Source organism: Fragaria vesca, linkage group LG2 (genome assembly GCF_000184155.1).
Source record: "Fragaria vesca subsp. vesca linkage group LG2, FraVesHawaii_1.0, whole genome shotgun sequence".
In the NCBI taxonomy this organism is placed as follows: domain Eukaryota; kingdom Viridiplantae; phylum Streptophyta; class Magnoliopsida; order Rosales; family Rosaceae; genus Fragaria; species Fragaria vesca.
In genome coordinates, this window is record NC_020492.1 from 2,820,792 (window position 1) to 2,838,689 (window position 17,898).

At 38.2% G+C, this 17,898-nt stretch overlaps 4 protein-coding genes across 5 annotated transcripts in view; 1 reads left to right on the plus strand and 3 right to left on the minus strand.

Moving 5' to 3' along the window:
- Positions 1–299: 299 nt before the first annotated feature.
- Positions 300–5,046, plus strand: LOC101297014 (TIP41-like protein-like). 2 transcript variants are annotated; one of them, XM_004289697.1, is made up of 8 exons: positions 300–480; positions 563–748; positions 1,309–1,399; positions 2,953–3,066; positions 3,194–3,253; positions 3,353–3,394; positions 3,634–3,762; positions 4,812–5,046. In XM_004289697.1, the coding sequence occupies exons 1-8, from the start codon at positions 341–343 to the stop codon at positions 4,920–4,922; spliced, it is 873 nt and encodes a 290-aa protein (XP_004289745.1). In that variant the 5' UTR covers positions 300–340; the 3' UTR covers positions 4,923–5,046. The 2 variants fall into 2 exon arrangements, with proteins under 2 accessions (XP_004289745.1, XP_004289746.1); XM_004289698.1 differs by having other exon boundaries at positions 2,953–2,967.
- Positions 5,047–6,035: 989 nt separating this feature from the next.
- On the minus strand, positions 6,036–6,994 carry LOC101297492 (zinc finger protein 7-like). The gene has a single exon (XM_004289699.1). The coding sequence runs from the start codon at positions 6,823–6,825 to the stop codon at positions 6,256–6,258; it is 570 nt and encodes a 189-aa protein (XP_004289747.1). The 5' UTR covers positions 6,826–6,994; the 3' UTR covers positions 6,036–6,255.
- Positions 6,995–10,927: 3,933 nt separating this feature from the next.
- On the minus strand, positions 10,928–13,658 carry LOC101297787. The gene is made up of 3 exons (XM_004289700.1): positions 13,495–13,658; positions 12,554–12,705; positions 10,929–11,327 (listed from the first exon to the last, which is right to left on the minus strand). The coding sequence occupies exons 1-2, from the start codon at positions 13,635–13,637 to the stop codon at positions 12,564–12,566; spliced, it is 285 nt and encodes a 94-aa protein (XP_004289748.1). The 5' UTR covers positions 13,638–13,658; the 3' UTR covers positions 10,929–11,327; positions 12,554–12,563.
- Positions 13,659–14,701: 1,043 nt separating this feature from the next.
- Positions 14,702–17,898, minus strand: part of LOC101296458 (alpha-L-fucosidase 2-like) — a 5,787-nt gene continuing 2,590 nt past the window's right edge. The window contains exons 4-10 of the mRNA XM_004292040.1: positions 17,030–17,162; positions 16,432–16,590; positions 15,952–16,176; positions 15,761–15,862; positions 15,498–15,633; positions 15,199–15,394; positions 14,702–15,005 (exon numbers count right to left, since the gene is read on the minus strand). Of these exons, the coding sequence (XP_004292088.1) occupies positions 14,702–15,005; positions 15,199–15,394; positions 15,498–15,633; positions 15,761–15,862; positions 15,952–16,176; positions 16,432–16,590; positions 17,030–17,162 (1,255 nt within the window). The remainder of the gene's footprint in view (positions 15,006–15,198; positions 15,395–15,497; positions 15,634–15,760; positions 15,863–15,951; positions 16,177–16,431; positions 16,591–17,029; positions 17,163–17,898) is intronic.

Consider the following 17,898-nt stretch of genomic DNA (forward strand, 5'->3'; position numbering starts at 1 on the left):
ACTGTATTCTATTTACTAGAATGTTAACCTCTGCTGCTACTTCTACTGAAATTAACTGCTACTACACTAAATTATTGAAAACCTGCTATTGTATTCCATTTACTGAAAAATCTCAAAATGATAGACTATTCTCTTCTAAAAACATATTTAATTAGTATATGGTTAGTTTGGTAAATTAAACCATGACACATGACATACAGAGAAAAAAAATATCCTTAATTGTTAAAAATTATCCTTATTTGTTTACCAATAACACAACACATGAATTTATTTTTGTTGTTTTAAACTCAAACGAGAGAGAGCGAGAGAGAAAAAAAAAAGAAAAAAAGCAAAGCAGAAAATGGAAGTAGAGGTCGACGAGAAGGAGCTCAAAGCAGCCGGAGCGGAGTTATTCTCCGACGGACGCCACGGCATTCGAATCCACGGCTGGGAAATCGAGACTCGCAAGCGCTCCATTCTCAACTCCTCCACCCACGAACTGTATGCTATTCTCAATCAATTCCCCCAATTTGATTTTCTCTGTGATTCTAGGGTTTTTGATTTCTAGGGTTTCGTTCTGCAGGTGGGAGGAGAAGCTGGAGACTTGTCACATGCCGGAGATGATATTCGGGGAGAGTTGTTTGGTTCTGAAGCACGTGAAGAGTGGCACCACTATCCACTTCAATGCCTTTGATGCTCTGATTGGGTGGAAGAAGGAGGCTTTGCCTCCGGTTGAAGTCCCGGCTGCTGCGAAATGGAAGTTCAGATGGTAACACTTGCTGGATTTTACTTTTTGTACACCAATTTCGATCTCGATAATTTAGGATCAACTTCAGAATATTGATATACTTATTGACTTTGGATACTTTATGATTTCATTTGAACTTCTGTCGAGGTGTTCTCATCGGTATGAGTTGTTCAGCCTAATTTTATGACTTTTGATTAGATAGCATGTTACATATTTGAGTACCGATTTCGATTTCGAGGCTTTTATGCTTTATGATTCCCTTCACATGATGTGCATCCTCCAAATCAACGTATACTTGATTGAAATTAGAATTAAGAATTTTTTGAATTAGAAGGCTCTCTCAATTGATTATTGTATTTAAAATCCTCAATAGGGTTTCTTCATCAATATGAGATGTAGATTTTGGGAGGGAAATTACGGCTATTGTAAATCTATTTGGTAACTTGCTTGTGGGATAGGACCAATTGTCTGTACTGTATTGATGCTCGCTTTGAATCTTTTGATCAAGTTCTTTTTTCATCAGGTATCAGTTTAATCGAAGGATGTATTTTGAGTCTTACAATTGTTTTCTGTATTTTCAGTAAACCCTCCGAGCAAGTAATACTGGACTATGACTATACATTCACAACACCATATGAAGGAAGTGAAACTATCACTTTGGATGAAGACAAGGTGCATTCTCTCTACCTCTCTCTCTCTCTCTCTCTCTCTCTTATGTTTCAGTGCATGTAAATGGTGGAGAATGTCTTGCCTGAAGTAGGATCGCACCATAATTGGTTGGCAACGCTTCTCTTATACATGAGCTAGTGATTACTATTTTGTTAATAAGGGAATCTCTGTAGCATGCTAGAATGGTTAGGATTCAAAGTCAGTTGTTAATGGTTAGAATCCGAAGCAAAAATCCTATGAGCTGGGATTTTTGTTTTTAGGAGAAACCTATGAATTGAGGATATACAAGCGGTAGTTCCAATTCTGGAATCCATAGATGGAGTTAGATTGGTGGAAACCAAGTCAGATGCTAGACGGATGAAGCTGAAGTCTTGAAGAGGAGCAAATCTTTTCATTGCTATCTCATTGGTAACCGCTGACCCTTTATTTTCTCCTATGACATCAATCTGGGAAGCTAAGTTTTCCCTCAAGATCAAATTTTTTAGCCAGCTTCTCGCACATGAGAGGGTGAAAGTGAAAAATTATGGCAGAGCAAGTTTACTGAGGCAGGGGCGGAGTTGGGGCACTCCATCTGGGTGCCTTCTCTGTTAAATGAGATTGACAATGGTTTTGGCAAAGGAAGAAAAGCTAAAGTTCTTCGAAGTTGCACTTTAGGTAATTTGGAATATTGGATGGAAGGCTGCTCGCCCTACCGAAGTACCAAAGGCTTTCGAGGCCCGACCTAAAAAAGGGCTTTCAGTAGCACCCTTAGAATAAAGAATAAAAGGATCTATGGTGACCATAGTGGAGTGGGAGCGGAAGACCTTTGGGTAAAGGTTAGATTAAAGACTGCTTTCTCCTCCATATTTCCAGATTGGAAGGATGCGGCCGTTTCATGTGCTTTTGTTTGGCCTAGGGTTTATCTCTTTCATAGGATAGAGAAAAAAGTTTACAGACCTATACTATATATATAGGAGAAGTTTGAGTGTCTGAGAGATGAAACACACTTCATCATCACCTTTACATCTTGTACAAAGCTAATCGTAGACTAAAGAAACAAAGCTACACTATTATCTGACAAAGAGAACACACAAAGATAAGCTATACATGTAAACTGAACAGTGATAAGTAAGGCTAGAAATCCTGAGGACAATAGACATAACTCCAGCCATACTTCCAAAGGACATGACCATGCTTCCACTTCCAACACCATACTTCATTGAACACAGCCATACCATATAGCCATCACCATGCTCACCATTCTGCAACAGTAACCATGCTGCAACAGTGAGCTGCAGCATTACCATGCTGCTACAGTGAAGCACATGCTTCACAATCACACACCATCATGTTAAACTTCATCTACAAGATAACTACCATACTCCTATACTTCCAATAGTTTTGCTTTCTCTAGCTGCTGTGAACTTCTTCTACACAGTCGCACACGCCCATTTCGTGTCTCATTGTTTGATTTAATGGAGCTGCAAGGCTTACTAGTGCAAATATTAGTATTATTTCTTTTACTGTTTCACCATAACAGTGATGCAATCAGACTTAATTTTGGTTTTATGTGGCAGCATGAAGGAGGAGAGGTATCTAAGGAGACCTGCAATCTCAACTGGGAGGACTGCAAAGAAAAAATTGATGTGGTTGCATTGGCATCTAAAGAGCCTATTCTCTTTTATGATGAGGTGAGAATCCTGATAATTAAGCAGAAGCACTCAAATATTCATGTGCCTATGCAGAAATATGTATATTTGTTCTCTTTCTAGGATATGTATACCTGCCATGATTTAGATACTAATTGTAATTGAACAGGTAGTCTTGTATGAAGATGAATTGGCGGATAATGGTGTGTCACTTCTAACTGTAAAAGTGGTGAGTCTTCAATCTCTATTTCTCTCTGGTGGGCTTTATCTGCTTTATTCAACAGTCTGAGGATGAGAACAACTCATATCTTACATTTGAAATTTCTAGAGAGTCATGCCGAGCGGTTGGTTTCTCCTCTTGCGATTCTGGGTGAGCTCTTCTTTTTAGTTCTTGTAGTTTCCCCCTAAATGTTATATTAGCCAAACACAATATATCATTTTCTTTATGCTATTTGCTTTTTTGACACAAGCTCTTTGGAAACTCTTTTATAAGCTTAACCACATATCTTAGCTAATTGATGCTTTTTAGTAACTATATAATACATGTTAGTCTGTGCATCTTAGTGTTGCCTTTGATATTGAAAGTCACTGACTGAGATCTTCTTGCAGCTTAGAGTTGATGGAGTGCTTATGAGATTAAGGGATACCCGTATGCACTGTGCTTTTGAAAATAATGTAAATCCCATTATTCTTCGAGAGAGCTGCTGGAGAGAAGCTACCTTCAAAGCTTTGGCTGCAGTAAGTTCAAGTTCTATGATAGTTTTGTTGTTTCTTTTGATGTATCAAAAAAAAGGTTCAAATTCTATGATCACTGTCAAACAAATTATGCAATACTTTATTTGTGATGGTGTCTACTATTATTTAGTTTTCTCGACTGTTGTCTTCTATGTGGAAACAAACTATGCTTTTGATTTGTTAATCTCCCCTACTTTCCTGAAATGAGTTTGATATGTGATGTAACAAAACTCAAATAGGCTTTTTATAAACTGATGACTTGTTAGATCCAGGAACTTTTGAGGGATAAAGACTCGGATGAAGCATTGTTTTAGGAAGAGATATAAGCTTGATCCTCTTAACTGTTTCATCATATCTAACTAATTAGGTTATGGAATCCTTCAAAGTTCAGTCGTTCAGATTTTGTTAACTGATGGAATTTATATTACAAAGTTCTTTCTTGCACCGTTCAATCTTATAATCTGGATAAATTTTGGCAATCTGCTCATCCTTAGGTCAAAGTATGTAATCTCAAAGATTCACAAGTTAAGTAAATCGTAATAATGGAAATTTGTAGTTGAATTTCATTATCAATTTCTGCAATCTATTCCTCAAGTTCTGGTATAGAATGTGGATTTTAAGTGAGTTTATCTTGTCAACTTGTGGATGTAAATTCTGTCTTCAATTCTAGCTTTGTTTCCGACTAAAATCTAATATTGTTGTTAACTAGTTTCTAATCATAGCAACAATTTTGGTTCAATTTCTTAGAAGCAAAGATACAATACTATTTCACATGGCATTCTTTTATTATCTTTATTGTGGGTTTATTGGGTAGACATGACATGGTTAGTTAGCTAACTGATATTTAGTAAACCAACCACTGAATATTTTAACTTTTTAGGTGCTACTTGTTGTCTAATATTTCCTGATTATGATACTTCTCATTTACACCTCTCTTTCTGTAATATGGAGACAAGATTTTGTCATAACTCATAAGTATCTTCTCTTGTATTTGTTGTAAAACAAATGCCTTTGCTTCGCTCATTCTCTTTTGTCTAATTCAAACAATGCAGAAGGGATACCCTTCTGAAGCTGCTGCTTACAACGATCCAAGTATCATCAGCCAAAGGCTTCCAGTGGTCATGAATAAGACCCAAAAGTTAAAGGTATCTAGTAACATGTAACATTGTATATTATGTTAAGGCATGAGGATATATTTTAATCTTTTCTCAGTATGGTGGATTCTATTGCATGTAAAAATATCTTTTAACCATCCTTTTTATTCAAGCTCTACTTTCGTGCTTACAACTGTATTTTCTTTCATTTTTCAATCCTGCTTATTTTATTGTATTCTTCTTTCCATTATCTATAGTAATAGAAATAGAGACTAGAAAATGAAATGTTTAGTGAATAACTGAAATTGGAAATGAATGAAATACAGCCACTATGAGGCATGAAGTGGAACCAAACAGACAAGTTTCATGATGTGGATGTAGAATGAAATACAGCCACTATGAGGCATGAAGTGGAACCAAACAGACAAGTTTCATGGGTTACAAAGAAAATTTCAGGCTCATATGGCTCTTCAATAGTTCAGTGGTAAAGTGGTCAGCTATTATCTGACTAGTTGTAGGTTCAAATCCTAATTGGGGGAATTCTGTTCATTTCGAATTGAAGAATTTTGATTGAAAGGCTTCACTTAGATATGCATGGATTACAGACATACATAATTTAGCATATAGCAGTCAATTTAGGGAAATTGTCAATTGAGACTTTTAGTATATATTTAAGATATTGTTGTTTCTGGAGGTTAGACTGTTGGCTAGGGTACCGTCTCCTTTGCTGGAAGTGATGACATGTAAGAATTATAGTTGCTCTTTTTAAGAAGGCAAATAACGTATAGGTAAAGCAATGTTAGTATAATACGTAGGGGGCAGAATTTCCTGATTCTTTATAATCTGATTGTTTGTGAAGCCTAAGTCAGGTTGTATAAATGCAAAACTCAGTATTATGAACCTAGATGGAATCTCTACACCTTGCATACAACCTACCGAAGCTTTTTTTTTACCTACAAAAATATGATGTTCCGAGTTTGTTGCTTTTAAAATCTTTGAGTTCCTATAGTCAATCTGATTATGCATCAATCAATCTCAAGAACTTTCTGGTGTTACCTCTGACAAGCGAGGGAAGCTCTTAGGGAACAATTTTGCCAAGAGGAAGGGGAAGATATTGTTTGCCCCTATATAAAAGGAAGCTACAAGTAAAAAAAAATCAGGGACACAACTCTCATAAAACTTAGCTATGAAATATAATGTATTCGATATTATTACATGCATAGAACAGTAGGAACTTCTCCGTATCATTCCTAGGGACAGACAACATAGGATGATTCACCATTGCAGGCCTCTAACCTAGGTTAGTTCTGTACTAAATAGATGAAATCATTGAGACCTCTGCGAAAGTTCCAATAGAAAGTCATATATGGAATATTCTAAACTGGCGTAGCTGGTGCATGGATCAGAGTCGAAGGTTTAAGTCGAGCTTACATGGCTCTGATTGTGGCTCCAATACTTGGGGATCCAAGTGGAAGCTGCCTGGCCACATCGAATGCATTACATCGTCAAGTGTGAAAGGCATCATGCTATACCTTGTGCTGGCATCATTAAATCTTGCTACAAACGCAGTTTCATATCTGCTTGGCTTGTGCACAAGTGAATGGGGCTGAACGCTGAGTGACCGAAGCGTTGAAGTATTGAAGGGAAAGCCCATCATTGACATCATTCTTTGAGACTGATATCTTCTGGCTGCACCTCTTTCTCTCTTGTGGGCGTTCTGGTGGCCTCCTAATGCCTGGGAGCTGAAGAACTTCCTCATGCAGAAGTTACAGGAGAAAACCTTGCCTGAAGCTGGTTTCGACTGTGAGTCACTGTCTCCTTCTGTTGAGAGCGAATTCCCACCAAGGCTCAGGTTTAGCCACTCTCCTTGATTAAGATCTTCTGTTTCTTCATTGATATCATATCTGTTTGAATATTTGCTCTGCTCTTTCCTTGGTTCTATCTCGCTTTCTGTTTCTCTGTTGGAGATCATTTCGTCTCAGTTCTCTAGTGAGGATATCAGATGGAAGTTGATGAAATTGGGTAAGCAATCTCTCTTTGAGGGGTTTTAGATCAAAGAAGAGGGGAAAGAAATAGAGAGAAGCATTAGAATGTAAAGTGGAGAGTGCCTGTTTTTATATTTTATCACATCTCTATGCTGTGGCCCCTGTCTTCTGATGCTTGGTGCTCCAAGGGGACACTACTTAGGTCATCTTCACTATTGCCCTGGTAAAGCTTAGCTGCTTAGGATTCCCCACTTTCATATCTCTCCTTTCTTCTGTTCTGAAAGGAGACCTACTTTATATCTTCCATCTGGAGTGGAGGGTAACTGAAAAATTCACAAGGTTGACAATCCTAAAACTCTTTCATCAACTGTCAAAATCATTTGACGTTTATATTTATCCGAAGTGCCTGCCACGATTGCTTTAGTTCTTATCCACCTACTGCACACTTTGTAATTTCTTGAACTTAGTATGTTGGCTCTTTGTAGTATTAAACAGCTCAGTGGGGTTAAATGGCATGAGTGCTTATTGTACTGTTCTTATTCCTTATAGGAATATATAGGTTATGTATCATGGACCACAGTATTCGAATAATTTTCAGGCATATCAGCAGTATTTCTGAGCATTACATTATAGCCTCTGTTACCCATTTTTTCCCATTTTTTCCCCTCTTTTGTGAAGTTAGAGCATGTCCAAGGAGATCAAATTACAGTCTTACTCAATGCTTTGCATATAGTACAAAAGTTCTTATTTACCCACCGTATAAGTGCAGTAATTAGCAATTCATTTTGTGTCAAATATGTATGAGATACGGATTGCATTTAATATTAAACCAATGCACCTTTCATAGAATGGGAAATTTTGAGTGTGAGGTGAGAATTGGTAAGACTCAGAACCCTAATGATGCGATGCACCTAACAGATCAGTGAGAACTGAGAAGTGAGTGGAGCTAAGAGTAGATACTCTTTTCTATTTAATTGCCTTGTGATTTGAAGGTTTGTGGGGAGGTCCCATTAGGGTCCCGGAACATTGGCAATAATGGTTGGAAAAAGTAAGCAATTAGCAAACCAGATTGAGTGGTATCTTTGCTTGCAAATTTTCGGTGTTTGCTTTTGGACAATAGTATCTAATGTGGGTGTCTTCCTGTTGGGGCTTCTTTGATGTTCTTTGGAACTAAGTAGTGGATGATGTGTATATGTACAGTAGTAGAAGTGCATTATGAACCACTTGCACACTTGTACTTACATTTGGACCTTTTATAACATAACTGAGGCATGGACTTCCCCTAAAAATCTCTAACTTAGATTCTTCAAGGAACCAATGATTTTGAGCTTGCTGGAAGTGTATAATGTTTGGTGGTGACTGATTGCATGCATCTTGTGTTACCTTAAGATCTTGTTAAAGCATTTGATCCGAAATTAATTGGCCTATAGAAATATACTGTTGTCCGTTGCTTAATATTTGTTATATTTGATATGCACAATGTGCTTTGTACATGTTGAGAAGCGAATCATGGAATTTTTCGTGTTGGGTTGAATAGTGGTCGGTGAAAAGGAGAGTTTTGATTCTCATACCTTACTTTGAGTATGATGTTATACTAAATTTGAGTGTGACACTCATGGCAGAGGTTATGATTTTTCCTCGCCAAATACCTCCGACTGGCTCATAGTTTGCAAAGCAATGGAGATAATGGGAAGGATGTGATAAAGTTTGGGAAAGCAACGCTGGTGTTTCTATTTGCAAATGAGAAGTACCACTTTATATTCTGATTTCTGACTGTAACTGTACCTTTTGCAAGATGAAATCCAAGTTTGAATAACTTCCATGAGAGTTATCTAGTGTATGTCTGGTAAAGTCTCCTGCTTGCTTGCATTCTGGTATTCAACCGAGCACAGTACATTGAACAACTTTAGCCAAGTTCCTCCCCCAATTTCCTATCGACTCCCAATCCAAGACCATTGCTTCTAAGCTAACACCTTCAACTCTTAGAACACATGACCTTAAATTTTATGAGAAAAACAACCTTTGTTAGGTTATCCAACTCATTGATGAACAAAGTAGGATCGCTTTAGCTGGTAGTGGAATTCCAATTCTACTATTTGTAAAGGGATTAGTGGAAACAAGTATCATGCGAAGTCGTCAAGTGGGTTTGTCCATCTTTGGAACACTTCACTTTCCCCAACTTGAGTTCAAAGCAGCAGTCAGTACGCAAAAGCTACTTTGCAAATAGAGTATCTCTCTATAAACTTATAAAGGTTATACCCTAGTGTTATCATTGTATGAATTGCAATTTTCCTTTTCAATCTTATGAAGAGACCATATTCGATTTCGTTTAAACTATGGCAAGACGTATGAACCAATAGAATATGAATTGCACTTGATTGTCAGGTTATGAGTGGCGCATTACAAGTGAGACAATCAAGGAGGTCAACTAACTACCTCGCCAGTTTGTCTGTTTTCTTTCTTTGATTCCGGTTTTACAATAGTGATCATTGTCATAATGAATCTTTGTATTAAGTATCAACTAATCCCTGATGAACTACAAAACTTCTTAGTCAAGGTCTAGATGTGGATTTATGATACCCTCCCGAGCCTAGGGATCATCCCTAAGTTCTACCTCAATTCTACAAAAATTTTTGCGGCCAACATGCAGCATACCCTTCTGGGTGGTATGCCCATCTTTGAGCTCCTTGCTACTGGGAGGGAGACCAGCTTAACATTTGTGCTTGACCGAGAAGATCACCAATGCCTTACATTTGAGGCTATAGCCGATGTTAAAAAGACGAAGACGCTTGCTGATGCTAAACACCGGGAGAGAACCCTAACAAACAAAATCCCAAATGGGATTAGCCTGTGCAGCCAACTGGTTCAGGAAACACCAATCCCGTTCTCATTGCATGGATTACAGGATGGGTTGCACCACCAGCATAAATGTCGCGCACCAACTGGAGGAACAGTGAACCAATTGTCACAACTGGTGGAATCACTCGCTAACAGCCGACGCCTGACGGAATTTGAGCATCAGTCAGTTCGTTAGATTAACTCGCAACCTTACACACACCAGCAGAACAAGACGGCCAACACTTTTCTTCGTTGAATCAGGCGGGCATTTTCTACATAGCTAATACTCCAACAGGATTTCAGATGAGAATGTTGCACCTTTTATATGTCACCAAACCCAAATGCCATACAAGATCAGAACTCAATTGCATTCTGAAGTTTTTTTCAATGAGAATTGCCGTGATGAAGTTGATTTTCCATATGTTAGCATTTAACCAGTACCAAAGACTAATTATACAAAAAAAAAAAGAACAACACTATCTGCTCATCACAAGTCTGCTCGAGTTATTCAAAAGGGGTTGAGAGTTTCCCAGTTAAAATCGAGGACATGTTTTCTACTTCGATACGAAGAGAATGGAAGCAGTTAAAAAGAGAGCAGTGCAAGGCACGGCCAACCCTCCAATCCAAATTGAACCAACTCCTGTTTTACTTACTATCTAACATGGTACATATGACTAGAGTTATTTTGTTCTAGACCTGTGGGTAAAAGATTTAGGTTGAGTATCGACTCCATAGTATTTCCCAGAAAAAAGACAGACTAGGTTTTGACCAAACAAGACTGGGGGTGAGTACTGACTCAAGTCTCCAAACTGAGTGAGAAACAAGAATTACACTTCGGGGTTCCTACGCTTTGGCAATCCAACAAGAGAAGACCATAACTCATGAACTAGCTTCTATCTTTGTTCCCCCTTAGAAAAAAAATACACTGGGCCAAGCTAGCAGACACTAACAGCACTATAATGCGACACTACTGTGTGCTCTCGTTAACAACTTGAGCACCCCATGTGCAGCACTAACCATGCATTATTTTGATACCAATCAAAATCATGAGTCAAGCATTGCGTCAAGAATGCAAGATCATTGAAATGACATGAAAATTTGAATTCAGAAACAGTTTAAATTAGACTTCATAGAATGATGTTTATACTCCTCTGAGCAACTAATTGTATCTAAACTTCTTTGAGTAACTAAAGAAAAGACATACTACACAATAGCCCCATCAGCCCTGCTTAGCAAACATCAATAGCAAGTACTTATAAACTACGCATGAATTCATAAAGTTTGTCGGAGCCAATCAGTCATCGCAAATGCCACAAAGTTTATCAGAAGTGACATGCTAGTACTCACAGGAAAAACTAGTACAGGTTTAGAGTTGACAACAGAATGTTGAAACAACTACCACAAAACAAAGAAATGGACCAAGAATGAGGCTGAAATTGAAACACTACAGACATTAACCCAAAAGTCATTCCAGAAATTGGATCAATCTCCAAGTTTCTTATTATGGATAATTAAAATGCATACTCTACCTAAACTTTCATAATCCTTGAGTGCTCACTACTGAACAGAGCGAGTATCCAATCTCTACGATCACTCCAATATCTAGTTGTACTCAACTATGCTATGTCGATCCAAAAAGCCCTTCAAGTCCCTGCAACGACAACAAAGGTGTAAAACTTTGTTAGAACTTAAATTAGCAGTAACATATTATAACTTATTCATGAAATCAAAACAAATCAGAAATCCTCATTCGTCAAATTCATATATTAGAACAAAAAAAGCAAAAAAAAAAGACAAATAACATTTTATTGTCCACAATGGTTCATCCAGAATGGGATGGTGATTAATTATTCAAAGTAAAGCTCAGCAAACAGCCAAACAGATAACATGGCACTTCTGCACTAAAAGTTGAGTTTAGAACATAAATGCAGCCGATCAAAGTATTTCTAAAGCATGGATTTAAAATGTATAAGATTAAAACGGTGATTGTGCATTGTTTAGTTCCATCTATTTACTTTGGGTAAAGGAAATCAGAGGGCCAATCTCTTGCAAAAACCAAATGTGGAAACTTGACAACCAATCAGACTGTCTGAAAATGCATCAACTGATATATTAGACCCTCCTGACACAATACGCGTGGCCACCTAATTGCATCAGTTTTTAATCTAAATCTATGAGAAACAATGCTCCTCTGAGAAACCAATATATGTTGTGCAGAAATCATAACAAAAATTTTCAAATGAAAATACATAAAAATGACTTTTTAGAAGGAAAAAACAACACAACAGAAGAAAAGACATTGGTCCAACTAATGTGCCCCTCACTCCACACCTTCAGAAACAAAAAACAGCACAAAAGAAAATTGTGGAGTATGTTTCATATTTAACATGGCAATGCTTTCTCCAAGAAAATGTCAGCTACACAGAGCAACTATTTGTTGCTATCATTCAATTCGAAAATGGAAGTATTAAAATTCATTTCGTAACACATTTCCCTGACCACGAGTCAGTTTGTTTACTTAAATCAAGAATGAAAAGTTCATAGTTCATATCTATAAAGTCCAAGAAAGGAATGAAAGACAACCTACTAAGATGCATCACTCTTCTGCCTTTTGGTTGATTGTAAGTCCAAGCGCATCACCCATCTTTTCCATTCCTTCCTATCAATCCCAATCCCAATTCCTTAATCATTATCCAACATTAACTTATTTATAATCTACCTAGTGCGTAGACAACTCTAATGAAACAATGTCTTTTCTAGGATGACAATATTTGTTTACTCTTTCCTACGGCATCAGCCCATGGACAGAAAACCAGATCGAAAAAGCATTTCTTTTCTTTCAATTTTGTCATGTGTCCTAGAAACATCAAGACTCACAAATAGACTACTAGCGATCCTGACAAGTACGGCAGAAGGTACCGTGAGACAGCTCGCAACAAGCACGCATATTGACAGTCAGGTGAGATGTGAGGCATGTTGCAGTTCGCATTGGCAGCAGCGACTGTGCGCATCCCAGTTCTCCCAGGTTCCTAGAAGAAAACAAAGACCATTTATTATCCTAATCAGTATGAAAGGTTAACAAGAATAATTATTTCTTTTCCTGCTTTTGTGTAACAATTCCAAAATTTTGTGTTGGGAACTCAAATAACTATTAGATATCAAAGAGTGCAAACATTCTACAGTAAAATCCAATATGACCCCTCCGTCCCACATAATAATGGGTACAAAAGACTGCCGTTTGAACTCAGAATGGCTCTCTACCCGGAAAAGCATGATTTTGAGTTTAATTTCTCTCTCCCAAACAGTGAAAATGAATGAAAAGACAAGATTTTGTCTTCCCTGTTTTTTTCATCTTTCAAAAACATCATCAACAAAACCATATACATTCTGTATTTGAAATTATAAGGAAAGAACAAAATCAACAGATAACGGTAAGCTAAAAACCAGTCATTGGCTCCTTGCAACCAGCACAACCTTTCATCAGTCGAAATTAAAATCGAAAGCTTCAATTTTGATTAAAATGGTAAACCCAAATCAACTACTACTACTTCAATGCACTACCAGGGAATTCCAATCAAACCAAATCAACATATACTCATTCGAATCAAACCACTCATTTCAATTGAAAAAACCAAAGCTTTCAATTTTGATTAAAAGATGGTGAACCTTTTATCTACTCCAAACAGTCGAAAACGAAAGCTTCAATTTTTAAGTTAAAAATGGTGAACCCAGAATCATCATACAAAACCCAAATCAACCACAACTACTCCAATGAATTCCAATCAAACCAAATCAACAGAAAAGATTGAAATGGGGACCTGGGAGAGGTGAAGGAGAAGCGGCGAGCGGCGGGAGCAGTGGGCGGGCGGAGGCGCCGGAGAGTTGGGGCGGAGCGGTGGAGCGAAACCCTAGCGGCGGAGGCCAAGGACCGAGAGAGCGAACCAGCAGAGCGCAAAGCCATTCTTTTTCCTCTGAGTCTGTTTGTGGCAAAAGGCAAGGGCTTTGTGAGGGTTTTCAAGTGTTTGGTTGTGGGTAATGGTGTGGCGCGGGTCTATGGTAGCTTTTGTGGACTAGCCATTTCTGAGACGTCTGATTCTTGTAGGGGTTTGTTTGATGCCGTTGGATTAGAGATGTGTTTTGGTTTGAAGAGGATTTGCGTTTTGCTTGATGGTAAAGAACCGATGCTGATTTGATGAGGAGAATGAGTGTTTTCCAAGTTACAAATTACTTACATTTTCTATTTGTTACGATTTTGATGTTTTTTTAGAAATGTTATGTTAACCGATAAAGTTTGTTAGTGATTGTATTTCTATCCACGATATTGAATTGATATCCGAAATCTAGATCTAGTAGGGTTTGCAATCTTCAAGTTACAGATCAATTCGAGCACCCACTACTTGAACATAAGGGACTACTGTATGTGCTCATTTTGACGAGGACAAAATGTGTTTTCCAAGTTACAAATTATCAAAGCTACGATTTTTATTTTCACTTTATGGAATATTATGACATACAATTTCAATATTTTTTCTAGAGTTTTTATGATATGTTAGAATATGGTATGTCAATAAAGTTTGCAATCGATTGTATTCCACGATATTGAATGATGAACAAAATCTAAATCTTACAGGTTTTGCATAGAGAACTCTTCAAGTTGCACATCAATTTGGGCACTAAACACTTGAACACAAGGCACTATGAGCTTCCGGTGACGATGTTCAGTTGTTCACAGTTTTCCAACATACCACTTATTTTTGTTTGTCACACTATTGCACTAAAAATTAGGTACCGTCTCAATGTTCTCATCTCACTGAACCCTTCTCAAAAGTACCTCACTAAATTCTTCTCAGAAGTGTTACTCATGGTACAAGACTACAAGTAACAGTTATTCTCTCATTTGGTGGAATCTGAAATTCCACAACAGATTCAATAGCTAATACAAAGGAACCACAGAGGGGGCTTTATTTTCAGGTTTCATAACAATTAAATAAATTTAACGTCAAAACTGGATCGTATGCTGTTTTCTTAGAGACTTGCTGTCCTCACACATTTTAACTGTTTGTTGAAAGTATATATCCTGCCGGACGATATGTTTGCCGTGACTGTACTTCCTCTATAATGTAGTTTTTGAACAGTGGTGTTGTCCTTGGACCAAAGGCCAACTTCGTGAAGATCTCCTTCATTCCAGCAGATGTTGACTGTCACCCCGCCGCGTGCCTTCAAGCCTTTGACACAACCATTTGCCCATTTATCCCGGGGAAGAGCAGGAAGTAAATACAAGTCCTTGACTGTGCTTTGGACAAGCATTTCGGCAACTGCTGCTGAAAAACTGGCACCAAAAGAGACAAATGTAACAGCATTGTCATGCTAACTTAAAATGGGTCAAAGTCACTACAAGAAAATTCATTCACTAACATGTGAAGTTTGCAGTATGACATGATAAGATATGTGCCTGGAACCAATATATACAAAGTCGGGCAGAATTGGTCATAAACAAAACGAATTGAACCAATTTAGCTTACCCAAAGTTGGCATCAATCTGGAAAGGAGGATGTGCAGTGAACAAGTTACTGTATAGTCCTCCTTCAAAATCACTTTCATGCTCTGGATCCACCAAGTCAATCAAATGCTTGACCATTCGATATGCATGTTCACTGTTGTGAAGACGTGCCCACAATGCAATCTTCCATGTAGTTGACCAACCTGGACCTTCCTCTCCTGTTTTGGTGTACATGAATACAAAGAGCGGTAAGTGTATAATCATATAAAAAGTCACTTCCTGGGGATTGAAAGACAAAAATGATACATGTGACATACAAACCTCTTTTATAAAGAGTATAATCCACTGCTTTACAGAGGTTCGGATTTTTTCCCAGCGTTATTGTGTGACCCGGGAACAGGCCAAACAGGTGGGATACATGTCGATGGTGCACTTCTGGGTCCTCAAAATCTTGTGCCTGTATCATAAATGAGATAATTGTTTTATTACAAAAGGTGTGACGATAATTTAACCAACTTCATCAGAGATCATAAAAGACCTGTAAACAGATTCCTAAAGAATGAAATTTAAGACTACTGGCTCACCCATTCCATAATAGAACCATCTCTAGCAATTTTTGTGGGTGGAAGCCTTGATTGAGCATTGCGAACGTTTTCAACAAAAGTATTTTGAGTTTTTCCTAAAACCTGTTTTCAAAACGAGATACTATTAGACTTATATATACACAATTTCTATAGCTAAGCATGATTTAACAGGCATACAATTAGAGTTCAACCTCAGCAGCAGAAAGTACTGCAGAAAAGACTTCTTTAATGATTGAGATGTCCATGGTTGATGAGTAGCTCACACTGGCCTGCTTACCATCAGGAGCAATAAACATGTGCTCTGGTGAAGTTGATGGGTTGGTTTCAAGATACCCACCACGTCCTTCAATCAACCAGTCCAGCAGAAATGATGCACATCCTTCCAACAAAGGATATGCCTTATTTTTCAGGAAATCCTAATTACAGAAAAAATTAAGCCGCATTATTCTACTAGAAACAGATTAGTCAGATAAGACGAGAAACAGATACATATACTAGTTTCTTAATACAGATGGTCATACAATTGGCATTCACTGGTCAGTGGTAACTAAATTAGACTGCTAATCCAACAGTCATGTAGTTGGGACTTGGGAGTGATGGTACCTAAAACATAACCTCTCTCTCTCCAAGAAAGAGAAAACAGACAATGTTTTGACAGAATAGGAGCTCACTTTATCCATTGTATAAGTATAATGTTCCCATAGATGAGTACAGATCCACGCTCCCCCCATTGGCCATAAAGCCCATACAGCTTGACCTCGATCCGGTGATGTTTTCGCCCATATGTCAGTCACTTGATGCACAACCCAACCACTGGCTTCATAGTTGACCTGAAATTTTTTATCTGAAATGAATAAGGTAACACACAGAGAACCAGGGAACTATTTATAAGTAAATGCATATATTAATTGATCACCACTGATAGAATCATGCTTCATTGCATATGAACTCCTGCTAAAGAGCAGCACTTAGGAGATGCATCAGTTGTCCAAGTGAATTGCAATTGGCCATCATATGGGCACTGCGAATGAACTTGTAGTTTTTTTTTTTTTTCTTTTTTCATGTAATTCTAAAACTTTGATGCCTCTCACAATTTCATCTCAGAATGCTGATTTGCAGCATATTTGTTTTATCATATTGGTCTCACTCAAGAAAAACATCATCCCAATGTACTCTGGTAACAAGAGCCCAATACATTCATAGCATAATAGGAGGACACAATAAGTTAAGGAAGGGTTTGAAAATAAACTAAAGGGACAGGATTCTCACCTTCGCAGTTTTACTTCCGTTAATAGATAATAAAGATGTGTAATCAAATAAGGGTTCCTGGCATTCTCGTAGATTACAAGGAAGGGAAGGCCAGTAGTTCATCTGAAGATTAATGTTCGTATGAGGAGCACCACTGAAAGAATAAAGGTGATGTAAGTAACACCTCATATTACTGCAAACATGTATGATAAATAAACATCACCAAATTAATTTAGCTATGCGAATGTTGATGTATTTAACTCTATCATGGTTCACTTGTCATGTTGTTACACTCCCCTATATGTCCCTACTCCCTAGATAGCAAATCTAAAACAGATCCATAACCTAGGAGACACACACAAACGCATATGAACAAAATATAAAACACACACACAGGCCGGATGTGAAGCGGACGTCCGCACTCGGCTTAAAGTGCGGACCTCCATCCGTTCTCCACTCTCCGGCACCGGCGACGGCGCGCCTCCACCCCAGAAGACTCCACCAGCGTTCCAGACGACTTTCCCTCCCCGGAGAGTCCATTATTTTCCAGTTTTCCGGCGATCACTCAAAACTTCAAACAAAGTCGATCTCGCCGGAAAACTGGAAAAAAAACGGACTCACCGGGGAGGGAAAGTGGTCGGGGACGCTGGTGGAGTCTTATGGGGTGGAGGCGCGCCGTCGCCGGTGCCGGAGGGTGGAGAATGGATGGAGGTCCGCACTTTAAGCCGAGTGCGGACGTCCGCTTCACATCCCTGCTGCATACATACATACATACATACATACATATATATATATCTATTGTGTGTGTGTGTGTATACACAGAGAGAGAGAGAGAGAGAGAGAGAGAGGAGGAGAGGAGAGGAGGAGGAGGAGGAGGAGGAGGAGGAGGA

Excerpts from the sequence above, each read along its gene's own strand:
- LOC101297014 (XM_004289697.1), top strand. The coding sequence starts at position 341 with ATGGAAGTAGAGGTCGACGAGAAGGAGCTCAAAGCAGCCGGAGCGGAG. Across the intron at positions 749-1,308 it reads GCGAAATGGAAGTTCAGATG|TAAACCCTCCGAGCAAGTAA; the intron begins GTAACACTTGCT and ends CTGTATTTTCAG. Across the intron at positions 3,763-4,811 it reads CCTTCAAAGCTTTGGCTGCA|AAGGGATACCCTTCTGAAGC; the intron begins GTAAGTTCAAGT and ends CAAACAATGCAG.
- LOC101297492 (XM_004289699.1), bottom strand. The coding sequence starts at position 6,825 with ATGATCTCCAACAGAGAAACAGAAAGCGAGATAGAACCAAGGAAAGAG.
- LOC101297787 (XM_004289700.1), bottom strand. The coding sequence starts at position 13,637 with ATGGCTTTGCGCTCTGCTGGTTCGCTCTCTCGGTCCTTGGCCTCCGCC. Across the intron at positions 12,706-13,494 it reads TTCTCCTTCACCTCTCCCAG|GAACCTGGGAGAACTGGGAT; the intron begins GTCCCCATTTCA and ends GTTTTCTTCTAG.